The sequence below is a fragment of the Rana temporaria genome, chromosome 8 (genome assembly GCF_905171775.1).
Source record: "Rana temporaria chromosome 8, aRanTem1.1, whole genome shotgun sequence".
NCBI lineage: Eukaryota > Metazoa > Chordata > Amphibia > Anura > Ranidae > Rana > Rana temporaria.
Window position 1 is genome coordinate 74,793,330 of NC_053496.1, and position 22,522 is coordinate 74,815,851.

Genomic DNA, 22,522 nt, shown 5'->3' on the forward strand with positions numbered 1-22,522 from the left:
TAATTAGTGTGTGTTTAGCATCACAATTTAATAAAGGTAATACTAGAACACGCAAGAAAGTACGAAAGCAAATTCCTAAAAGCAAAGCCAGATCCAAAACCCCTTTGTGTCAATATCCTAGAACAAATAAACATGATAAAATTTTCTACGTATATGAGAAACGTGCCAGCGCTTGCTACTTATTAACACATAAAAATACCAGCTTAACATGCACTGATTTTAGAAAGCAACAACTCTCTACCCAGTGTACAAAGTAGTATGGGCAATACAAACGGTTCTTGCTTTCAATAGATACCCATTTTCACTGTTGCCTTTTAATGTCCAACTTTCACATACATTTTTCCCCCCCTCTTCTTATCTGAGCCCCTGTGCATTCTGAAAAATATGACATTTCCTTTTTTCCCCTGCGTATTGGTGTGCTGGAAAGCCCATGGAAGTCAATTGCAATCCATCAAAACACATGTAACATGCACTTTGACATACTGGCAACAGGTATTAACAAGCCCTGGTCTATTAACTCTTTCAATTTCAATTCCTAAACTGATAAGCGCATTGAAAATGTGCTACAATGAGCATTGATAACACACGTTAACACAAAAAGGAAATGCACATTGTTACACAACGCTAGTCAGATTTTGCACTACAAAAAATATATGCACTTCTATGCACCTGACAAAAAACTAAACGGGGTCTAATAGCCAGATTCAGGAGACGTTTACGCCGGCGTATCAGTAGATACGCCGTCGTAACTCTGAATCATCGCCGTCGTAAATTTAAGCGTATGCTGGAAACCAGATACGCTTAAATTAGGCTAAGATACGAGCGGCGTAAGTCTCCTACGCCGTCGTATCTTAGGGTGCATATTTACGCTGGCCGCTAGGTGGCATTTCTGTTGATTTCGGCGTAGAATATGCAAATTAGCTAGATACGCTGATTCAGAAACGTACGTGCGCCCGGCGCATTTTTTACGTTGTTTACGTAAGGCTTTTTCCGGCCTAAAGTTAGTCGAACAAAAAGCTGGCCTAGCCAATGTTAAGTATGGACGTCGTTCCCGCGTCGAATTTTGAAATTTTTACGTCATTTGCGTAAGTCGTCCGTGAATGGGGCTGGATGTAATTTACGTTCACTTCGAAACCAATACATCCTTGCAGCGTACTTTGGAGCAATGCACACTGGGATATGTCCACGGACGGCGCATGCACCGTTAGTTAAAAAGGTCTATCACGTCGGGTCACGAGTCATTAACATAAAACACGCCCCCTGTTCCTCATTTGTATTAGGCGCGCTTAGGCCGGCCCATTTATGCTACGCCGCCGTACGTAACTTAGGAGGCAAGTGCTTTGTGAATACAGCACTTGCCTCACTGACTTACGGCGGCGTAGCGTATATGCAATACGCTACGCCGCCTCTAAGTTAAGCCAGTCTTTCTGAATCTGGCTATAAATGTTTTGCACCTGAACCTAATCTGACTGATGCAACCAGTAGACCTTAGAAAGGAAACATTGGCACTCCCAACTGTGGTGAAACTATAAATCCCACCATGCCTCTGTCAGTCATGCCCGTGGCTTTAAGGTGTCTTGCAGTGCGTCATGGGACTTGTAGTTCCACAACAGCTAAAGTGTTGAGGTTGCCTATTTTTGTTTTTGACTGTCCAGCTACATTAACCAATGCTCATGTAATACATGGGCCATTCGTCTTGATTTGATGTAAATACAATTTTAGCTTAAAGTGGAGCTCCATCCAAAAGGGGAAGCTCTGCTTGTTCGCACCCTCCACTACCACTTTTGGCACTCTTTTCCCGCTCTCACTTCTGGGTAAGATCGCTGTGGCGCTCTCTGAACACCCAACCCCGCTGCCTTCTGGGACACATACAGGTTCCAAAAGATGGTGGAACTATTCAGAAAGTGGAGTGCGCAGTAGGAAACTAGGTTCCCCTAGTGTCCTTATATTAAAAGTCAGCAGCCACAGCATTTGGACTTTTAATTTTTATTTTCCAGACTGGAGCTCCTCTTTAACCACTTCCATACTGGGCACTTACGCCCCTTCCTGCCCAAGCCAATTTTCAGCTTTCAGCACTGTCGCACTTTGAATGACAATTGCGCGGTCGTGCTACACTGTACCCAAACAATTTTTTTATCATTTTGTTCCCACAAATAGAGCTTTCTTTTGGTGGTATTTGATCACCTCTGCGGTTTTTATTTTTTGCGCAATAAACAAAAGAAGAGTGACAATTTAAAAAAAAAAACACTATTTTTTACTTTTTTATTTAATAAATATCACATTTTTTTTTAAAAAAAACTTTTTTTTTCCTCAGTTTAGGCCGATATGTATTCTTCTACATATTTTTGGTAAAAAAAATCGCAATGATCATATATTGATTGGTTTGCGCAAAAGTTATAGCGTTTACAAAATAGCTGATAGATTTATGGCATTTTTATTTTATTAATTTTTTTACTAGTATTGGCGGCGATTTGCGATTTTTTTTACTGTCACCGTGACATTGCGGCGAACACATCGGACACTTTTGACACGTTTTTGGCGCCATTCACATTTATACAGCGATTAATGCGATAAATATGCACTAATTACTGTATAAATGTGATTGGCATTCAAGGGGTTAACACTAGGGGGTGAGGGAGGGGTTAATATGTATACCTAAATTGTGTTCTAACTGTGGGGAAAGGGGGGTGACTGGGGGAGGTGACCGATGCTGTGTCCCTATGTACAAGGGACACAGATCCGTCTCCTCTCTCCCCTGACAGGACGTGGAGCTCTGTGTTTACACACAGAGCTCCACGTCTTGTCCCTGTAGCCGCCGATCCCGAGTGCCTGGCGGACATCGCGACCGCCAGGCACGCGCATCGGCATCTCGGGGACGCGCCGGGCGCGCGCGCGCTGCCGCCGGCGCGCTCGCGCGCCCCCCAGTGGCCGCAAGAATACAGGATGTCAAATGACGTCCTGTTGAATTTTCAGAGTAACCGTGGAGCCGTAATTTGACGATGGCCCGGTACTCTAGTGGTTAAAGCGGATGTCCGCTGAAAAAAAAAAAATATTAAAAGCCAGCAGCAACAAATACTGCAGCTGCTTTTAATATTAGGACACTTACCTGTCCTGGAGTTCAATGCTGTCCGCAGCAGAGGACGAGCGATCGCTCGTCATTCTGCTGCCCCCCACCATCCTCGGTGAGGGAACCAGGAAGTGAAGCTCTCCAGCTTCACTGCCCAGTTCCCTACAGCGCATGTGCGAGTCGCGCTACGCCTGCCTATTGGCTCCCGCTGTGTTCTGGGAGCCGAGTGTTCCCAGAACACAATGGGGGGGGGACGGGGGGGGGGGACGTGACGTCATGCCCGCAGTTTACCCGAGACTGTGTGGCCGGAAGTGGGTGCAAATACCTGTCTTTAGAGAGTGACACCGGAGGGAGGGTTCCGATCAGCGGGAGTTCCACTTTAGGGTGGAGCTCCGCTTTAAGGATTTGTCATAAGCTCATTAGCAAATTCTGTTCCTCCCTAAAATATTGAAGCCTTCTGGCCAACATTAACACTGTGTTTAGTGTGAAGAGTATTGAGAAAAGAACAAAAAGGTGCCATTTGAAGCGGAGTTACAACTGTATACAATTTATTTTTATCAAGATTAATATTTTTGGATTATAAAAAAAAAATCAAGTTTTTATGATCTTTGCCCACTCGATTTGCAATCAAAAGATTTATTTTATCATTGTGTCCTGCCATTTTCCATTTTGCTTGCGGGCATGTGAAGCCCACAAGCACTATCTTAGTGAGCGACCAGCATGCACCGCCCATTCTCGCGCATGCACAGTGTGTTGGGCTCGCAGCGCCGTCAACTTCTGACGTTGCCATCACAACGGGCGGCGGAAGTGCCCGCTCGTGCAGCTGCCATCCACACTGACGCCTGGGAATTATGACAAAACTCCAAGGAGACAGTGCGCCACCAGGTATGACAGACATATCCGCGGGTGGCAGAAGCCAGAAACTAGATGGAAAAAAGCAGTATCTGGGTAAGGAGACAAAAAATATATATAAAAAAAAAAAAATGTACATTGCTTTATCTATATGCTATAATAATCATTTAGAGAAAAAGTTCTAAAAGTGGGTGGAACTGCGCTTTGAGGAGAAATTATGGACATTTTAGGCTTGCAGTGATTACACAGTGATTCTTGTAAACGTTTCCCAATTTCCCTTAATGCAATCCATATTCCTCCATTTAGCCAGAACTTTAGAATTCTCTTCCTGTGAGATACAAAGAAAAGTTGACTTTGTTCATATAGTGAGGGACACATATCACCTAAAAAGGTGAAAACCTCACAGAACATATTCAGCATCCCAAACCATCAACTCTTTTTTTTTCCAGATCCCCAGCGAACGACTGAGGCAAGGTTTACTTTTCGGAGGAGGAGAGAACCACAGCAGAATTCCCCAACAAACATCTATTCATAAAGCCATGGCTTGGCACGGTTCCAGGTCGGCAGCCTTCTCCAGTGACAACTCAAAAGGTCCTTTTTTTAAATGCAACGTGAATTGAAGGCTTCACTGTAAACCTGAGCTGTGCTTTATGAAGTGCCCCTCTGATAGGCAGCCCGGAGGAGACATTTTCCTTTTCAGTGCCGGGTAAGAATTCAATAGCTCTGTGTCCATGGATACAAACCATGCTGTGTGCACCCGTCACATGGTTAATCAGAGCACACCAAATTTCCAGTCGTGTCTCACCCGATCATGACCAAGTCGCCAGCATTCCCGGTATACTTGTAGCCAGGGCTTTTTTTTCAGGGGGAACTCAGTTCCACCACCTCTGGCTCAGATCCTTTGGTGCCTGCTCACCACAATCACTTGTAAACACAGAAGTCCGGTTTCTGTGTTTACAAGTGACAGCTTTGTAACCCCCTGAACTCTGCACTCTGTATGTAAAGCAATTCTGGTATTTAATGCCCCTTTAAGACCCTTCTACTGTTTGTGAAATCTGAACGGGTCGTGGTTGAGTTCCTGCACCTTTTTTCTGAGAAAAAAAGCTCTGCTTGTAGCAGCCCTTTCTAAAACTTTCAGGCACATTTGTTAAAAGGAGTTGTGTGCATTCTCCAGAGTCTTTCACATCCTCTGGCACTCCCTACCCAAGTCTATCCAGCCATCTCCTACTCTGTCCACTTTGAGGCAATCCCTGAAAACTCATCCCTTCAAGGACCTGCCTTCAGCTAACAACTGAATCTTGTATTTCTCCCATCAGTTCATCCTCACAGTTATTACCTTTTATTCCACTAGCCCCTCCCTATTAGATTGTAAGCTCTTAGGAACAGGGCCCTCCTAACCCTCTTGTATTTAATTGTATTGTTGTTGTTTTGTCTCCCTTCATATTGTAAAGTGCTGAGAAAACTGTTGGCACTATATAAATCCTGTATAATAATAATTATAATAAATTATAATGTTATTGCTCAATTCTCGGTCTTAGAATCCGCAGGGCACAGACGCTGCAGTGTAAAGGCATGTTTTTTTTTTTTTTTTTTTTTTTTACTTCTCCTTTAAAGGTCATTCTAGGATAACTTTGTACTTTACTTTTTATTCCTCCGAATATCAAGATATGGAGCTTGAGGCGGGCGAGCGCGTCCACAATGCCACGTCTTAAAGGGCAATATATATATATATATATATATATATATATATATATATATATATATATATATATATATATATATATATATATATATATATATATATATATATATATATATATATATATACATATATATATATATATACATATACACACACACACACACACACACACACACACACACACCCGCCGTGCCATTCTGCCGACATATATCGGCATGACACGGTCGTTAGGCGGTTAATACATAAGAATTCAACACCCATGTTTCACAGCGTTTATCGATATTCGTGACACCCTACTCAATGTAACTTGACTGCTTGATTTTATCGAAGCTCAATACTGCAAGATAAAGTCTGGCCACATTTAAGGAAAATTTGTCTGTTATGTTTTTGACTTTATCGTACTCTATAAAAACATACCAGTATAGATGTAATCTTTTATACACCTTTTTACCAGCACATTCTTGGCATACTAAGCTATGCTCTATTTATGCAAAAAGGTAATAAAGCATTACTAAAGTACCATAAAATAAGGCAACTGAAGAATTTAAGAATCTAAGGCCTCGTACACACGACCGAACATGTCCGCTGAAACGGGTCCGCGGACCAGTTTCCGCGGACATGTTCGGTCGTGTGTAGGGCCGACCGGACAATTTTCCGGCCTAGCGGACAGGTTTCCAGCGGACAAATGTTTCTTAGCATGCTAAGAAACTTGTCCGCTGGAAGCCTGTCCGTCGGACATGTCCGATGGTCAGTACGACTCATCGGACATGTCCGCTGGCTCGAGAACCTGCGCATGGCGTCGAAGTGATTCGACGCATGCGTGGAAGCATTGAACTTCCGGGTTTGCGTACATGGCGGCGTCAACGCCACCGCGCTGTCTGTCCGCGGGGGTGTTTTTGGTTTGATGGTGTGTACAACCATCAGACCAAAATCTCCGAGCGGACATGTCCGATGAAAACGGTCCGCGGACCGTTTTCATCGGACATGTTAGCTCGTCTGTACAAGGCCTTAAAGTTGAACTCCAGGTATGGTCTTGATTGCATAGTTCCATTTGTCCAGCATGGCACACTCCAAGTATGTATAATTCATATCTGATGGACTGCTTGTTCTATTACACTACAACCCAAGGAAACGTTGGCGATCCTCTGAGGTATAGAAGCTGTTGCCCGGGAACCAGAGAATTGACATCAACATCAATACTTTAAGAAAGCAATACCAATGAGATAATCTTACAGGTCCTGCGATATCCATCAGCTTTCCTTGTGGCTGTTCAATGCATAGGCACGAGTCGTCTGCTTTATTAAAACATCCAATTACTTTATTTCACCAAATAAATTGTGTTTCTTGGCGTCTTTATGAGCTACATGTGATCCACCTAGATCAGTGGTCATCAACCCTGTCCCCAGGGCCCACTAACAGGCCAGGTTTTATGTATTACCATGGGGAGATGCAGACTAGAATACTGAAATCACTGAGCAGCAAATGATATCACCTGTGATGTACCGTATATACTCGAGTATAAACCGACCCGAGTATAAGCCGAGGTATCTAATTTTACCACAAAAAAAATGGGAAAACGTATTGACTCAAGTATAAGCCTAGGATGAAAATGCAGCAGCCACTGTAAGCGGAAAAGAGGGTCAACAATGCCCATTCGCACACCTCACTGTGCCCATTGCCACCTCACTGTGCCCGAGTCAGTGTACCTGAAATTTTTACAGGCTGCGGACGTCCATTGTTTAAAAGTCGCGGTCTCCTCCTGGTCCCGTTCCGTTTCCAAGCAGCCTATCACGGACATCTTCTCATCCTCGGACTCAGTTTCCCAGCAGACACTGTGTTCAGTGTTCCGCCAATCACGGACGTTCTCTTGTCAGAGGATGAAAAGACGTCCATGATAGGCGGAACACTGAATACAGTGTCTGCTCGGAAACCAAGTCAGAGGATATCCATGATAGGCGGAACACTGAACACAGTGTCTGCTGGGAAACGCTTATCACAGAAGGGACCAGGGGGAAGCTGCGACTTTTAAACAATGGACGCTCGCAGCCCTTTAGGTACACTGACTCGAGTATAAGCCCAGGGGGGTATTTTCAGCCCTAAAAAAAGGGCTGAAAAACTTGGCTTATACTCGAGTATATACGGTATTTCAGTTATCTTGAAAACCTGGCCTGTTAGTGGACCCTGAGGACAGAGTTGATGACCACCACCGAACTAGATGATGTCACTGCCACAAGCTCTACATTTCACCTAGTGGGCAATTAAGAATATTCCCCAAGTGGATTTCACTACCAGCTTATACTTGACACCAATTTAATCACCTTGAACTGAGAATGTGGCAATTTAAAGCCAGGAAACGCATTTTATTTGGTGAAATAAAGAAATAAAGAAATTTAATGTTTTACTAAAGCTGACGACTCGTATCTATTCTTTGAACAACCACATCGGGTGCACCTATGTAGGCTGTGAGTGTTCGGAAGTCGGAGATTTGTGCCTTTTGGTCTGAGGGTCCTTGAATGTTATGAATTTTAAGACATATGCATTTTCATTGAGCACAAAATAAAATGTATTGAGAATTTAACACCATGCCAGTGTTCTCTGTTCATTTTCTGATGACTGATGTTGCTTTATTTCTAAAGCTGTGATGACTTAATGGGCATGTGGTGACAGATGAGAGAAAAATCTTTTACTCCTTATAATCAGACGGTTGTACACCCTCCATGATGTCATCCACTATTAAGTGCCTATACCAAGTTTCCATGACTACACTCCTAAACTCAAATTTCAAAGGACTCTTTTCCACTAGTAATAAATAGTATAAAGTAATAACCCTGTTTCCTATTACACACAAAGTGACACTGTATTGCCCTACACTTCCTTGATGTATCAATGTAGAGCGCATACCAGCACTTCCTCTCTGGGAAACCAGTGCCATGTGTATAGATAAGCCGGAGGAAAAGGTTTCATGTACATCTGTAGACCAGACTAAGTAGGATCCCAAATTGTTCCTCTATGTTTTGGTAAAGTTCCCATTGCATCCAGCAGGCCTAAAGGTACTCAGTTTTTTTAGGAAAAGCAAGTTCTGTCCTATAGAACACCTAGGGAAAAGGGAATAGCAGCTCCAGGTGGGAACCCAGATGAATATCCACCGTTGCAGACAACTCAGGCAATGCACTTAGCAAAGCAGGAACAAACATTGTCTCTGGACAGCCGCACTCTGAACAAATTGTAGCCTTTAAAAAAAAAAAAAAAAAAAAAAGACAGCACTACAAGTCACAGCAAAATAAAATAAAATATAATAAAACCTGACTGCTGACGCGTTTCAAACTGAAACTAGTGCTTAGTCATATGACTAAGCACTAGTTTCAGTGCGAAACGCGTCGGCAGTCAGGTTTTATTATATTTTATTTTGCTGTGACTTGTAGTGCTGTCCTTTTTTTTTAATAAAGGCTACAATTTGTTCAGAGTACAGCTGTCCAGAGACAATTTTTGTTCCTGCTATAGAACACCTACATAAGCCACATTTTTCTCACCCAACATGACATCTTTATTTCAAATGGCAGAACTATTAAAGTGTTTAAAAAAAAAAACGAACCTTTACTAACAAACATGTCATACTTACCTCCACTGTGCAGTTCCTTTTGCACAGAGTGGCCCCGATCCTGCTGTTCTGGGGTCCCACGGTGGCTCTCTCCGCTCCTCCCCGCTAAAGCTACCCCCCTCTGGGAAGCTCTTTCCCGAGGGGGTTAGCTTGAGGGCGCTCTTCCGTGTCATACACTTGGCGTCCATAGACGCCAAGTGTATGACTCGGTCCCGCCCCCCAGCGGCTACATCATTGGATGTGATTGACAGCAGTGGGAGCCAATGGCTGCGCTGCTATCAATTTATCCAATCAACGGCCAGACTCCGTGGAGAAGAGGAAGTCAGGAGACGCATAAAGCAGGTGAACGGGCTTAGGTAAGTAAAAAGGGGGGCTGGGGGGCCCATGACAGCCAGGTGTTTTTTTCACCTTAATGCATAGAATTAACACGAACCTTTACAACCCCTTTAAGGTCTCCTAAAAAAAAAAAAAAAAAACACAGTGCAGGTCTGGTCAGTGTGGTCACCTCAGTAAATACGCAGACAGTGGACTCATCACCCTCCATCATAAATAGACCTGGTTGACTCGGGACACCAGAGATGGAAAGATGTACAATAAGGCCCAGATTCTCGTAGGGAGCGTGTATTTGTGTGCGGGCGTAGCGTATCGTATTTACGCTACGCCTCCACAACTTTGACAGGCAAGTGCAGTATTCACAAAGTACTTGCTCCGTAAGTTGCGGCAGCGTAGCGTAAATTGGCCGGCGTAAGCCCGCCTAATTCAAATGTGGAAGATGTGGGCGTGTTTTATGTAAATTTATTGTGACCCCACGTAAATGACGCATTTATCGAACGGCGCATGCTCAGTATCACGTCGAATTTTCAAATTAAATTGCGCCCGCTCAATGCCTAGTTGACGTGAATGTAACTTATGTCCAGCCCCATTCACGGACGACTTACGAAAACGTGAAAAATTCAACGCTGTTCCGACGTCCATACCTAACATTGGTACGCCTCATAGAGCAGGGGTAACTTTACGCCCAAAAAAGCCTTACGTAAACGACGTAAAAAAAATGCGCCGGGCGCACGTACATTTGAGAATTGGCGTATCTAGCTCATTACCATATTCGACGCGTAAATCAACGGAAGCGCCACCTAGCGGACAGCGTAAATATGCAACTTAGATACGACGGTCGGATCTAAGACAAATCTATGCGTAACTGATTCTAAGAATCAGGTGCATAGATACGACGCCTCAAAATCAGAGTTACGACGGCGTATCTGGAGATACGCCAGCGTAACTCCTACAAGAATCTGGCCCTAAGTGTTTTTCATCCTTCTTCCTATAATAAAGATCACAGGTTTTTAATGTCCAAATGTTTCCCAATTTTAGAGGTATTACTAAGGTTGCACTGATGCCGATACTAAGTATTTGGACGAGTACCAGTACTCATGCAAATGCTCCGATACTAGAAAACTATACCTTCAGGTTCTATTCAGCCAGCTGTCAATTCTGCCAGGTGCCATCCTGCCCCTTCCTCCTCTCCAGCCATCTGTCACCTCTGCCCCCATGTCTTTCCAGCTCCCTCCTCCACCACTCCTAACCCACACCAGCCTCCATCCCTCCCAACATTGCAATTGAAAAACAAACTGAAAACTTTGGGGGGGGGGGGGGGGTTTAGTAAAAAATAATAATGTGGTTGCATAAGTGTGCACACCCTCTTGTAACTGGGGATGTGACTGTGTTCAGAATTAAAAAGGAACTGCAGTCTGCTCACATAATTTGTAATAAAAACATCTTTGCCATTCTGAAGCTTCCCTCCAACCACTTTGCATATTATTATATATATACTGTGATTCTGTACTTGCCAAATATGCTGCAGAAATTTCCCTTTACTAAGTCTGGCTGCAGCCATTTTAACTGTGGGCAGCTGGAGCTGCTGTCTGTGCACTGCCTGTATTTACGCAGAGGCACACCTTCAGCTCTGCAGCTCTCATTGGCCCTCTTATGACTCACCCCCTTCCCTTCCTGGCAAACTCTCTGGAGAGTAAAAAAAGAAGAGACCTGTACATGATCTCATAAGCCTAGGCTAATGACCGGACAAGAAAGAGGAAGTGGGCTGGCTGTATAAAAGGTATTTACTGGCAGAATAAAAAATTAAAAAAAATAATGTTTTACTATCCACAGTTAAAAACAACAAGGGCAGATGATTTAATAGATGGGAAGTTGAAAAAATAACTGAAGGTCTGCTTTAAGCAATCACATTAAAAATTATATTAAATAGGAGTCAGTACACAAATGTCATCATTTAAAGTGCCTTCGATTAACGCCAAGTAAAGTTCAGCTGTTCTAGTAGGTCTTTCCTGACATTTTCTTAGTCGCATCCTACAGCAAAAGCCATGAACTGCAGAGAGCTTCCAAAACATCAGAGGGATCTCATTGTTAAAAGGTATCAGTCAGAAGGGTACAAAATAATTTCCAAGGCATTAGATATACCATGAAACACAGTGAAGGCAGTCATCAAGTGGAGAAAATATGGCACAACAGTGACATTACCAAGAACTGGACGTCCCTCCAAAATTGATGAAAAGACGAGAAGAAAACTGGTCAGGAAGGCTGCCAAGAGGCCTACAGCAACATTAAAGGAGCTGCAGGAATATCTGGAAAGTACTGGCTGTGTGGTACACGTGACAACAATCTCTTGTATTCTTTACATGTCTGGGCTATGGGGTAGAGTGGCAAGACGGAAGCCTTTTCTTACCAAGAAAAAAAAATCCAAGCCCTAAAGGCTACATTTTACAAAAACACATCTGAAGTCTCCAAAAAGCATGTGGGAAAATGTACTATGGTCTGATGAAACCGAGGTTGAACTCTTTGCCCAGCAAAACCAAACACTGCACATCACCAAAAGAACACCATACACACCGTGAAGCATGGTGGTGGCTGCATCATGCTTTGGGGCCGTTTTTCTTCAGCTGGAACAGGAGCCTTAGTCAAGGTAGAGGGAATTATGAACAGTTCCAAATACCAGTCAATATTGGCACAAAATCTTCAGGCTTCGGCTAGAAAACTGAACATGAAGAGGAACTTCATCTTTTTTGTTTTTTTGCTTGCATGCGATTGGATATTCTTTGTCAACAGCCTATTTGCCTTAAGTAAATCAGCCCCTACAATGTACAAAAGTGCCAAGTCACAGTCTATGGTTTGTAAGCTTGTGAAACCCTAGAAAGGGGTGGCCCTGTACTCCACCTTGTGTACAGCTCCATATCTCAAGTAAACACAGGCACATGGCAAGAAAGCTGACAAGTGATAACTTTAATAGCAAAATTATATGTTTAAAGCGGAGTTCCACCCAAAAGTGGAACTTCCGCTTAAACCACTCCTCGCCCCCTTACATGACATATTTGGCATGTAATTATTTTTTTGAGAGGGGGGGGCTTCAGTAGAAGTGGGACTTCCTGTCCCACTTCCTCCTTCCGCCCAGGGACCGCTTAGGCGACTCGTCATATCGCCTTAGGCGGCCCCTCCCTGTAGGCGATCACCTGGGACACGTTACTGGCCAGAACGCAAGGTGAAACCAGAGGGGAAAAGCTAATGCAGCCACCATATCTAATGCAATATATTATATTTTTGGTTTTGTGTTTAAAGGAGAAGTATAGCCAAAGCTTATTTGACTGTACTTCTGTGGATCACAGTTCATTCTGCACGCCTGTGATCCATTTTCAGCATCACAGAGCTGGTCCAGGCTGGGGAAAGATCGCGACCATATGATTAGGATCCATTCAGGAGCCTGGACCGGCACCTGGCTTAGCCTCTCAGCGAGCTGCCCCTGCCACCTCCCATAGCCCAGAGCTTCAGTGAGCACCAGGGGGAGAGCAATGAGCCGGTGACTGACATTCACCAGCTCTCTGCTCATGGAGCACTGAGCAATCAGCGGTGTTTGATTTCTCAATCTTAAATCTTAGAGCACAGATGCAGTATCCACCTAGGCAAGTATGATTTCTAAAAATAAATCAAATAAAAAAAATAAAAAAATAAACTTCTCTTTTAATATCGCTTTAAAGCAGGGGGTTAAAAAAAAAACAACATTTTTTTCTTCTAGCATAACATGAGGCATAGTAGCGCGAGCTACAGTATGCCTGTCTTTATTTTTTTAGTCCGGTACTCACTGTGTAAACGTAGAGACAAGATTCCGACCCCCCTCGGGGAATGGGCGTTCCTATGGAGAGGCAGCATGATTGACGGCCGGCTCTGGCACGTCACGCTTCTCCGGAAATACCCGAAATAGGACTTGGCGCTTCACGGCGTCTGCGCATAGTCTGTGCGCAGGCGCCGTATAGCGCCGTGAAGAGCCGAGACCTGTTCCGGCTGTCTTCGGGGAGCGTGACGTGCCAGAGCCGGCCGTCAATCACCTTCCCTCTCCATAGGAACGCCCATTCCCCACGGGGAGTCGGAATCTTGTGTCTACGATTACACTGTGAGTACGGGGGATAAAAAAATAAAGACAGGCATACTGTAGCTTGCGCTACTATGCCTCATTTTATGCTAAAAACATGTTAATAAAGGTGAACCACCGCTTTCAAGTTTAAAGAAAGCACATGTGTAGGGTGCTTTGGTTGAACCCCCTCTGTGCCCAACTGCCTCTGGCTAAAATGCTTTCTGAGTCACTGCCAGAGAACAAGCATGTAGCCAGTAAAGCCACTTAAAAACATATGCATTTTAAGCCACTGGATAAACCCAAAAACTAGCATTTTCAGCCGGATTAGACTCAAATTAGCTATTTAGTTATTTGAAATACTGTAGTTAAAATTTATAAGTGGGATTTCAAATATGTAATAGTCTCATACTTCAAATAACCTTAAAGTCAGCTTAAGGCCCCTTTCACACACGATGGCAAAGTAGCATGACAAGTTGTTTCCCATGATTTACGACGACAACCATTCATATTAGTACGACTGCAAGTCGTTACAACTTTAAAGTAGTCCCTGCACTACTTTGGTCTGATTTTGATGCCACTTACACAGGCATTCCCTGAAATCACGGCGAATCACAGTAAAAATCACGTGACTTTGAAGTCGCAGTAGAGTGAAAGAGGCCTTAAGCCCTGTACACATGGCCGGGAATCCCCTCTGGGAAAAAAAAAAACAACGGTTTTCCCAACGGGATTCCTGGCAGGCTTGCCTTGAAAAGCCGTGTATACACACAGCCACACAAAAACCCCGCCGTTCTTTTGAATGGCAAGAACGCGGTGACGTCTTCGACTACGACGGTCCGGTGTCTCGTCACATTCGATTATGGCGCCGCCATCTTGCTACACCCCACACTAAGGTGGTATGTTACCGTGCATGCATTGAACTGTTATCGAGCATGTGCGGTTTTTCTGCCCTGCAGGTAAGCATACAGATGACCGGTTTTCTCAGCAGGAAACACTCTCCCGGGAATCCCGACAGGAAAATAGAGAGCAGGTTCTCCATTTTTCCTGTCAGATAACTGCTAGGGAGCATACACACGGCCCCCGGCCAAATACTCTTCTGGCAGTTTTCCTTCTGGGAAAACCGGTCGTGCTTTACTCTACAGCTAAGCTTAGTTGAAGGGTATTTGGAGTTTAGCATTGTTACTTTACCCCTTTTGATGAAGGTTTGACCTGCCTGGATGTTCAGCATCTAATGTAGCTAGTCCGAGAGTTTGGTCATGCTGACCTCAACCAAGTCAGAAAAGCGTGACTTCATTGTGTTGAATATTTACTCTAAGTTGCCATTTTTTTTAAGAACACCTGTCTGCTAAAGCTGAAAGTCAAATAGGAAATAAAGTGACTGCCAGGCGATGTATAAACCAGGCAGACATGTTGGTGCCAGATGTGGTTTTTGCTTCCTCTCAGAAACTGCTGACCTCTTGGGTGGACTATGGAGAAGCAAGAACTTCCAGTGAGGAGCAATCCCTCTACACAACTAGAAGATAATGGTCAATAGCAGAAGAATGCCATGCTGGGTTCTACTTCTTCCAAATAATCACCGCAAGATGAGTTGACAGTGGGTAGCAGAACAGCAAAACTGGACAACTGAAACAGTGGAAAAGTATCCGGTCCTATACCGTCATGCCTCGTACCCACGACCAGTTTTCCGACATGATTCCTCTCCAGCCTGCCCTGCATACGATCATGCCAAATCCCGCCCGTCCAAAGCGTGGCGAGGTACACACGTACGACGGGACAATAAAGGGAAAGTTGCATTCAAATGGCGCCACCCTTTTGGGCTGCTTTTGCTGATCCTCGTGTTAGTCAAAGTTTGGTGAGAGACGATTCGCGCTTTTTAGTCTTCGTGCTTTCCAGTCTGTTACAGCGTGACAAATGTGCTATCCCCATTACAAACGCTAGTTTTACCAGAACGAGCGCTCCCGTCTCATACTTGATTCTGAGAATGTGCGTTTTTTTCCCCCTCGAAAAAGCATACACACGAGCGGGTTTCACGACGGGAAAAAGTCCGCTGGGAATCACAACGGGAAAAAAAATTTGGCGGGCAGTTTTCTCATCGGGAAAACTGCTATGAAGCATACACACGACCGGTTTTCCCGACAAAAAGCAAACAACGTCTGGAAAACCGGTCATGTGTACGAGGCATAAATCTCATTTACTAATGCAACAGGACACGTTTTGTAGTGCAGTTTGCAGAAAGGGCCTACAGTCCATTTAACATGGTTTCCTATAATACACATTCATATCTATGCATTTTTTTGTTTGTTTTTCTCTTCGTAATAAACTGTAAATAGCTGGTTATTAAAGGGGTTGTAAGGGTTTGCTTTTTAGTTTCTAATAGGTTCCTTTAAGCTAGTGTATTGTTGGTTCACTAACCTTTTCCTTCAGATTTCCCTTCTAATTTTTTTTTTCTTTGTCTGAATTTCTCAATTCCTGTTTCTCCTCAGTAAGCTTGCCCCCATCATCCGGCTGGGGGTTAGTCAGCCAGAACAGCTTACCGTTGGGCTTTAAATTTTTTGCGCTATAAATCAAAAAATACTGAAAATTCTGAAAAAAAAGGCTTTGTGTGTTAAAATTTAGCAAATTGGTAATTGTTATTCATAAATTTTGGCCCTATCTTTGGTAAAAATAATCAAAATTGGTGTATAGTATTTGGTCGGTGAGAAAGTTATAGAGTCCGTAATCTATGGTGCCAATCTCTGAAAATGTATCACACCTGAAGTACTGATGGCCTATATCATTTGAGACTAACATGCCAGGAAAGTACAAGTACCCCCCAAATGGCCCCTTTTTGAAAAGTAGACATTCCAAGGAATTTAGAAAGAGGCATGATGAGGTTTTTGAGGTCATCATTTTTCCTACAATTCTTTGCAAAAATCTATATTAGTTTTTTTTTTTTAATTGTCACTATCAGGTTATTTCTCACACACAGCATATGCATACCACAAATTACACCCCAAAATACATTCTGCTACTCTTCCTGAGTATGGCGATACCACATGTGTGAGACTTTTACACAGCGTGGCCACATACAGAGGCCCAACAAGCAGGGAGCACCAGTAGCGCCATCCCTTGGAAGTTCGACCCCCCTCCTCCTCCTTCCTCTGCCGCTGGGCCAGTAAGAAAGCGCAGCAAGCTTCACGCATGCACATTGGGGAACAGACTGTTAAGAATGGCAGTAGCACCCAAAAAAAAATAAAAAATCGGCTGGGTTTCCGACATCACAGGATCCCTGAACAGGCAAGTGTCCATATATTTCCCGCAGTTGGAACACCGCTTTAAATTTGGGTACAGTGTTGCATGACTGCAGAAATTATCAGTTATGGTAGCGCTACGTGGAATAGCAAAATATTTCCTGGTCACGGAGAGGGTAAAACCTTCAAACTCCAAAATGTTGGACACCCGAAACCCCATGTGTGCCAATGGTGGCATGGTGCCTGTAGTACAAATCTGATGCTCTAGAATAGGGGGGTCTCCAAACTATGGCCCTCCAGTTGTTCAGGAACTACAATTCCCATCATGCCTAGTCATGTCTCTGAATGTCAGAGTTTTACAATACCTCATGGGATGTGTAGTTCTACAACAGCTAGAGGGCCGTAGTTTGGAGATCCCTGCTTGAAGAAGACACAGGAGATACTTTTGAGGCAGAGCTGGGAATTTTGAGATACAAAGATCTGAATGGGAACACGTGAAAACATTTGGATCCATCGATTTCAGGTGTAAGAACTGGTCTCCTCCCCCTAGTGCTTTGCATTGCCTATAAAATGAATGCCTGACTTCAAGACCCCTTTCACACTGAGGCGCTTTGCAGGCGCTATGAATAGCGCCTGAAAGAGCAGCTCTATTCACTCCAGTGTGAAAGCCCGAGGGCTTTCACACTGGAAGGGTGAGTTGCAGGGTGTCCGAAAAAGTCCTGCCAGCAGCTTCTTTGTAGCGGTAAACTCACCGCTCCTAAAGCGCCCCTGCCCATTGAAATCAATGGGCAGCGCCGCCGAACCGCCGGCAAAGCGCCGTTGTAGCTGCGCTTTTAACCCTTTTTCAGCTGCTAGCAGGGGTTAAAAACGCCCCACTAGCGGGCGAAAAGCGCTGCAAAAACGATGTTAAAGTGCCGCTAAAAATAGCAGCATTTTACCGCCAACGCCTGGGCGCATTTATGGTGAAAGCAGCCTTAAACACACACGTAACATGCTAGAAATATGCTCTTAAAACACACTTATATCCACGCAAAAACGGTACAGAAAAAAAAAGGTGTTTGACAATCACTCAGATATGAATGTGGCCTACAAGATTGTATGGTCAGATTGTGATGTGTATGATGAACCTAAGAGAACACATGGATTAAACATTGCTATTGGTTTTTATAATGTGCCAGCAGAGACAAGAATTCCTAAGGATGAACTAAAGTTGGTCATACCAGAGCAATTTCATTGTGTGGCCGTCTCTGCTCCACAGACATTACTTGTTTGATGGACTTCTGCTGAAGGGACATCCTGGAAACCTTCTCAATCAATGACTGCAGCCAATCAGCTGCTGATCAATGTATGGTGGGGGAATTCCTTCATCCCTCCACTATACCAGTGGTCTCCAAACTGCGTCCCTTTGCCAGCTTTTATCTGACCCTTGGGGTAAGATTTCATCCTCCGACACCAACAGTGGGGCAGAATTCCTCTCACTGACACCAACAATGGGGCACAGTTACTCCCAATGACACCAATGATGGGACACAGATGGGGCATGATTCTTCCCACCCAATGACACCAACAATGTGGCACAATACCACTTACTAGAGCTGCACAATTAATCGTTAAAAAAAAATTGTGATCTCGATTCAACCCCCCCTGAAGATCTCCAATGCAGAGTTTGACGATTCTTTCATATGCAGTGGAACTTTGGTCTGCGAGTAACGCGGTTAACGAGCGTTTCGCAATACGAGCACTGTATTTAAAAAAAAGGGGGGACTCGGTTTGCGAGTGTTGTCTCGCAAAACAAGCACGATTCAGGCCAAATCGGTGTGCAGTACCGCTTTTGGTCTGAGGTGGGGGGTGCTGGAGCGTCACGTCGCCGATCTCAGCCGTTCGGAAATGCGTGGAAAAGCCAGAGGACAACACGGCTGACCTCGGCAAATCTCGGTAGGAAGTCTTTCCGAGGTCAGCCAAAGTGTTTTCATGCCTTTATGGCCGTTTCCAAGGCTCTTCGGTGCCCCCCGCCTCTGGCTGCATGCGGTATTGCATCCCATCGAAGTCAATGCGGAACTAATTATTTTCGTTTCCAATGACTTTAATGGGGAAACTCGCTTTGATATGCGAGTACTTTGGATTACACGCATTCTCCTGGATCGGATTATGCTCGTAATCAGAGGTTCCACTGTAACGAGTGGAGAGACTTTATCTGCTCACTCAGCTGTCAAGTATGGCCGTTGTTCCCGCGTCGAAATTTAAACATCAACGTCGTTTGCGCAAGACGTCCGTGAATGGCGCTGGACGCCATTTACGTTAACGTCTAAGCAAATGACGTTGGTGCGACGTCAGTTAGCGCAATGCACGTCGGGTAATTTACCCGACGGAGCATGCGCAGTACGTCCGGCGCGGGAGCGTGCCTAATTTAAATGGGACTCGCCCTATTCGATTGGGCCCGCCTTGCGCCGGACGGATTTAAGTTACACCGCTGCAAATTTCCAGGTAAGTGCTTTGTGGATCGGGCACTTAGGCAGAAAATTTGCGGCAGTGTAACTTAAATGGGAAAAGTTAAGTTGCGCCCGGTTTTTGTGAATTAGGCCCATTGTAACTAATGCTTCCTTCTTAGATCAAAGGGATAAACTTCTGTGTGTGTAAAGAAAAAATCTGGGCAGTCTGACACGTTTGTAACAACATTAAACATTGTAACCAACTTCCTTCTTAGATCAAACTTCTGTGTGTAAATGCAGGAAGTTTAACCACTTAGTCCAAATCTTTTTCTGACACTTGTTTAAATAAAAAAAAAAAAAATCTATATTTTTTGACAGAAAATTACTTGGAACCCCCAAACATATATATTTTAGCAGAGACCCTATGGAATAAAATGGCAATTGCTTCAATATTTTATGTATTTATGGTACTGTATTTGCCCAGCGGTCTTTCAAATGCAATTTTCTGGGGAAAAAATACACTTCAATGAATAAAAAAATATAAAAAACAAACAGTAAAGTTTGTGAAAGATGTTACACCGCGAGAATCTAGATCCATCTTCTAAGCAAAAAAATTGTGATTCTCATTTTAGCCAGAATTGTGCAGCTCTACCACTTACTGACACCAAAGATAAGGCATTGATCCCGGGACTTTTTCTACTTCCAATGGCCACAGTGTGGCCCCCTAAATTCTGAAGGGCAGTAAGCTTTCCCTTTGTATAGAAAGTTTGGAGACCCCTGCCCTATACTTACCTCCTCTAACAGTCTAAAGTCTATAGGAGGTCCCCTGCCAACATCTTCTGCCAAGAGGTCAGCCTTTGAGCATCCTCATTGGCCAGTGCAGAGCAGTCAGCAGGGGCGGACTGACCATTTGGGCACTGCCCGAGGGCCCCATGCCACTAGGGGGCTCCATCAGGGTTACCAGCCTCAGTAAAACCAGGGACAGTATGTAAAAAAATTGTTTTTTTACATCTGTTCCTGAAATGTCCATTACCGACATCCTTTTGGTCTAAAAATCCCAAGATTATAACTGCCCCGCCTCTCCAGTACCTTTTCAGTGTGTGTGTGTGTGTGTGTGTGTGTGTGTGTGTGTGTGTGTGTGTGTGTGTGTGTGTGTGTATGTGTATATATATATATATATATATATATATATATATATATATATATATATATATATATATATATATATATATATATATATATATACTGCGTGGCCCCATAATCTCCTATTGCGTTGTCAGTCCGCCCCTGGCAGTCAGTCATCCTGGCACATAGGGAATGTGTTGGCAAAGCAAGCCGAGCTGTGCATGCGCAACTCAGTGTGCATTCTGAAGGTAGGTAAGTGATAAGTACCCTGCCTACCCCCATTTTTGTTCTATAATGCCTTCAGATAGACTTTAAAGAAGAGGTCCAGCCTGCTTCAGAAATAATTAAAAGTCAGCAGCTATAAACACTGTGTCTGCTGACTTTTAATTATAGGATACTTACTTGTCCAGGGAGCCCGCAAGCACCCCATCTGATTTTTTACATCAGCTCCCGGGTGCTGCCCCCGCTATTGCTTCCAAGGGAAACTTGCAGCGAAGCTGGTTCCCCACTGCGCATGCGTGAAGCGCGCTGCACTTTGTGAACGGCCCCGGCAGCGGAGGGAGGAGGGGGGCCAAACCTCGCCGTGGTGAGATCACCTGAAAGTGGGGATGGGTACCTGTCAAAAACAGGTACCGCTCCCCCCTTCCCCCAGAAAGGTGCCAAATGTGGCACAGGGGTGCCAATCGGATAAGTGGTGCTTCCACTTTTGTGTGGAACTCCGCTTTAATAACTGTCCCCTGGCAGGATAAATCGGCATAAAAACCGCGCCTAAAGCTGCACATTGCAAGTGTTTAGACGAGTTCACACGCGTTTAGGTGCATCAATCGTATTTTCTGCCCACACGCTCCTCTCCTGAACGCGTTGGTGATGGGTTTTCAGCCTGTAAATGAATATATATGGACACATAGACTTACACAGAGGTGCGTTTACAGACAGGGAAATTAAAAACGCCTGAAAAAGAAATGGTTTTAGAGCCCTGTGTGCCTGAGCCATTACACCGTCAGATCAGATCTATCAAATATTACCAGAAATCTGTCAATGTATGGGCGCAGTCTCCCCGGCAGGATCTCACCTGGGGTTGTCAATACAAGTTCTACATTCTATTCTATATATGAAAGGTTACGGTGACCATACACTATACAATCAATGTGCAATTCCAGAAGTTGGCTAATGTATGGTCGCAGATGGGAGCACACTGCAGAGCTGTCAGTCAGTGAACTCCCCTCTGGGATTAGTTACAGATGAATAGAAAAGAGAAGAAGGAGAAATTCCCCTACCGGCTTAGACATGCTGCTGATCGGAGAGGAGTGATGGGACACAGCGGAGGAGTTCGGTGTGCTGAGGATCGCTCCACCAACGAGGTATTATAGGCCGGCCAGACACGTAGCAAAGTCCCCGGACCAACCTTTCCCCGGCTGGGCTCCGCCCCCTCATTATCCGCCGTACTCAGGGGGACTGAGCGACACGGCTTGGGGTACTGACAAGGGTCAGGGGCCGGGGGCGGGGCCTTCGTACTTCTCCAACCTGGTCCCGCCCACACAGGTTTACCCCGCCCTCTCCCTCATCTGGGGAACTAAGAAATAAGGAGAGGCGGCGGCGGCGGGGGTCAGAGCGGAGTCAGTGATAGAAAAGTTCACCGGGTACAGCGCCAAGACTGCTGACTGGGAGTGACACCGCTCTCTCTACTACATGGGCTGTCACACAGGAAATAAACTCTTCTTCTCAGCACAAAACTCGGTTCCCCTTTTTTTTAAATAAACTTTATTTGGAATGTTACAAAGTTGCATTCCATTCATCTCTATACATGGCAGCTCAGCTGTGCAGAACAACACAGAGAGCTGAGGAACAATGCAGCCTTGTCATTAGAGGGTCTCCAGTGGAGGCTGGTGCTCAAAAATGTAAAAGGAATAAATGCTGCGCTGCTAGTATGGTGTGTGTATGTAAGTCGATATCAACATGATATGGTAAACATTGTACACACTATAATAAACAAAGTGCTTAAATGTGCAACAAATGCAAAAGTACAATAGTGCACAGAAATAAATGATAGTCCATATAGCTGTGGTCAGCTAAGATGTAGTTGGACGTTAAATAATCTTCATAAA

At 44.4% G+C, this 22,522-nt stretch overlaps 1 protein-coding gene across 2 annotated transcripts in view; it reads right to left on the bottom strand.

The window, feature by feature from the left end:
* Positions 1–21,887, bottom strand: part of PAPSS2 (3'-phosphoadenosine 5'-phosphosulfate synthase 2) — a 71,064-nt gene extending 49,177 nt beyond the window's left edge. For both annotated transcript variants that reach the window (XM_040362052.1, XM_040362051.1), the window contains exon 1: positions 21,695–21,887. In XM_040362052.1, the coding sequence (XP_040217986.1) occupies positions 21,695–21,706 (12 nt within the window). In that variant the 5' untranslated portion in view covers positions 21,707–21,887. The remainder of the gene's footprint in view (positions 1–21,694) is intronic.
* Between the last annotated feature and the right edge of the window lie 635 nt (positions 21,888–22,522).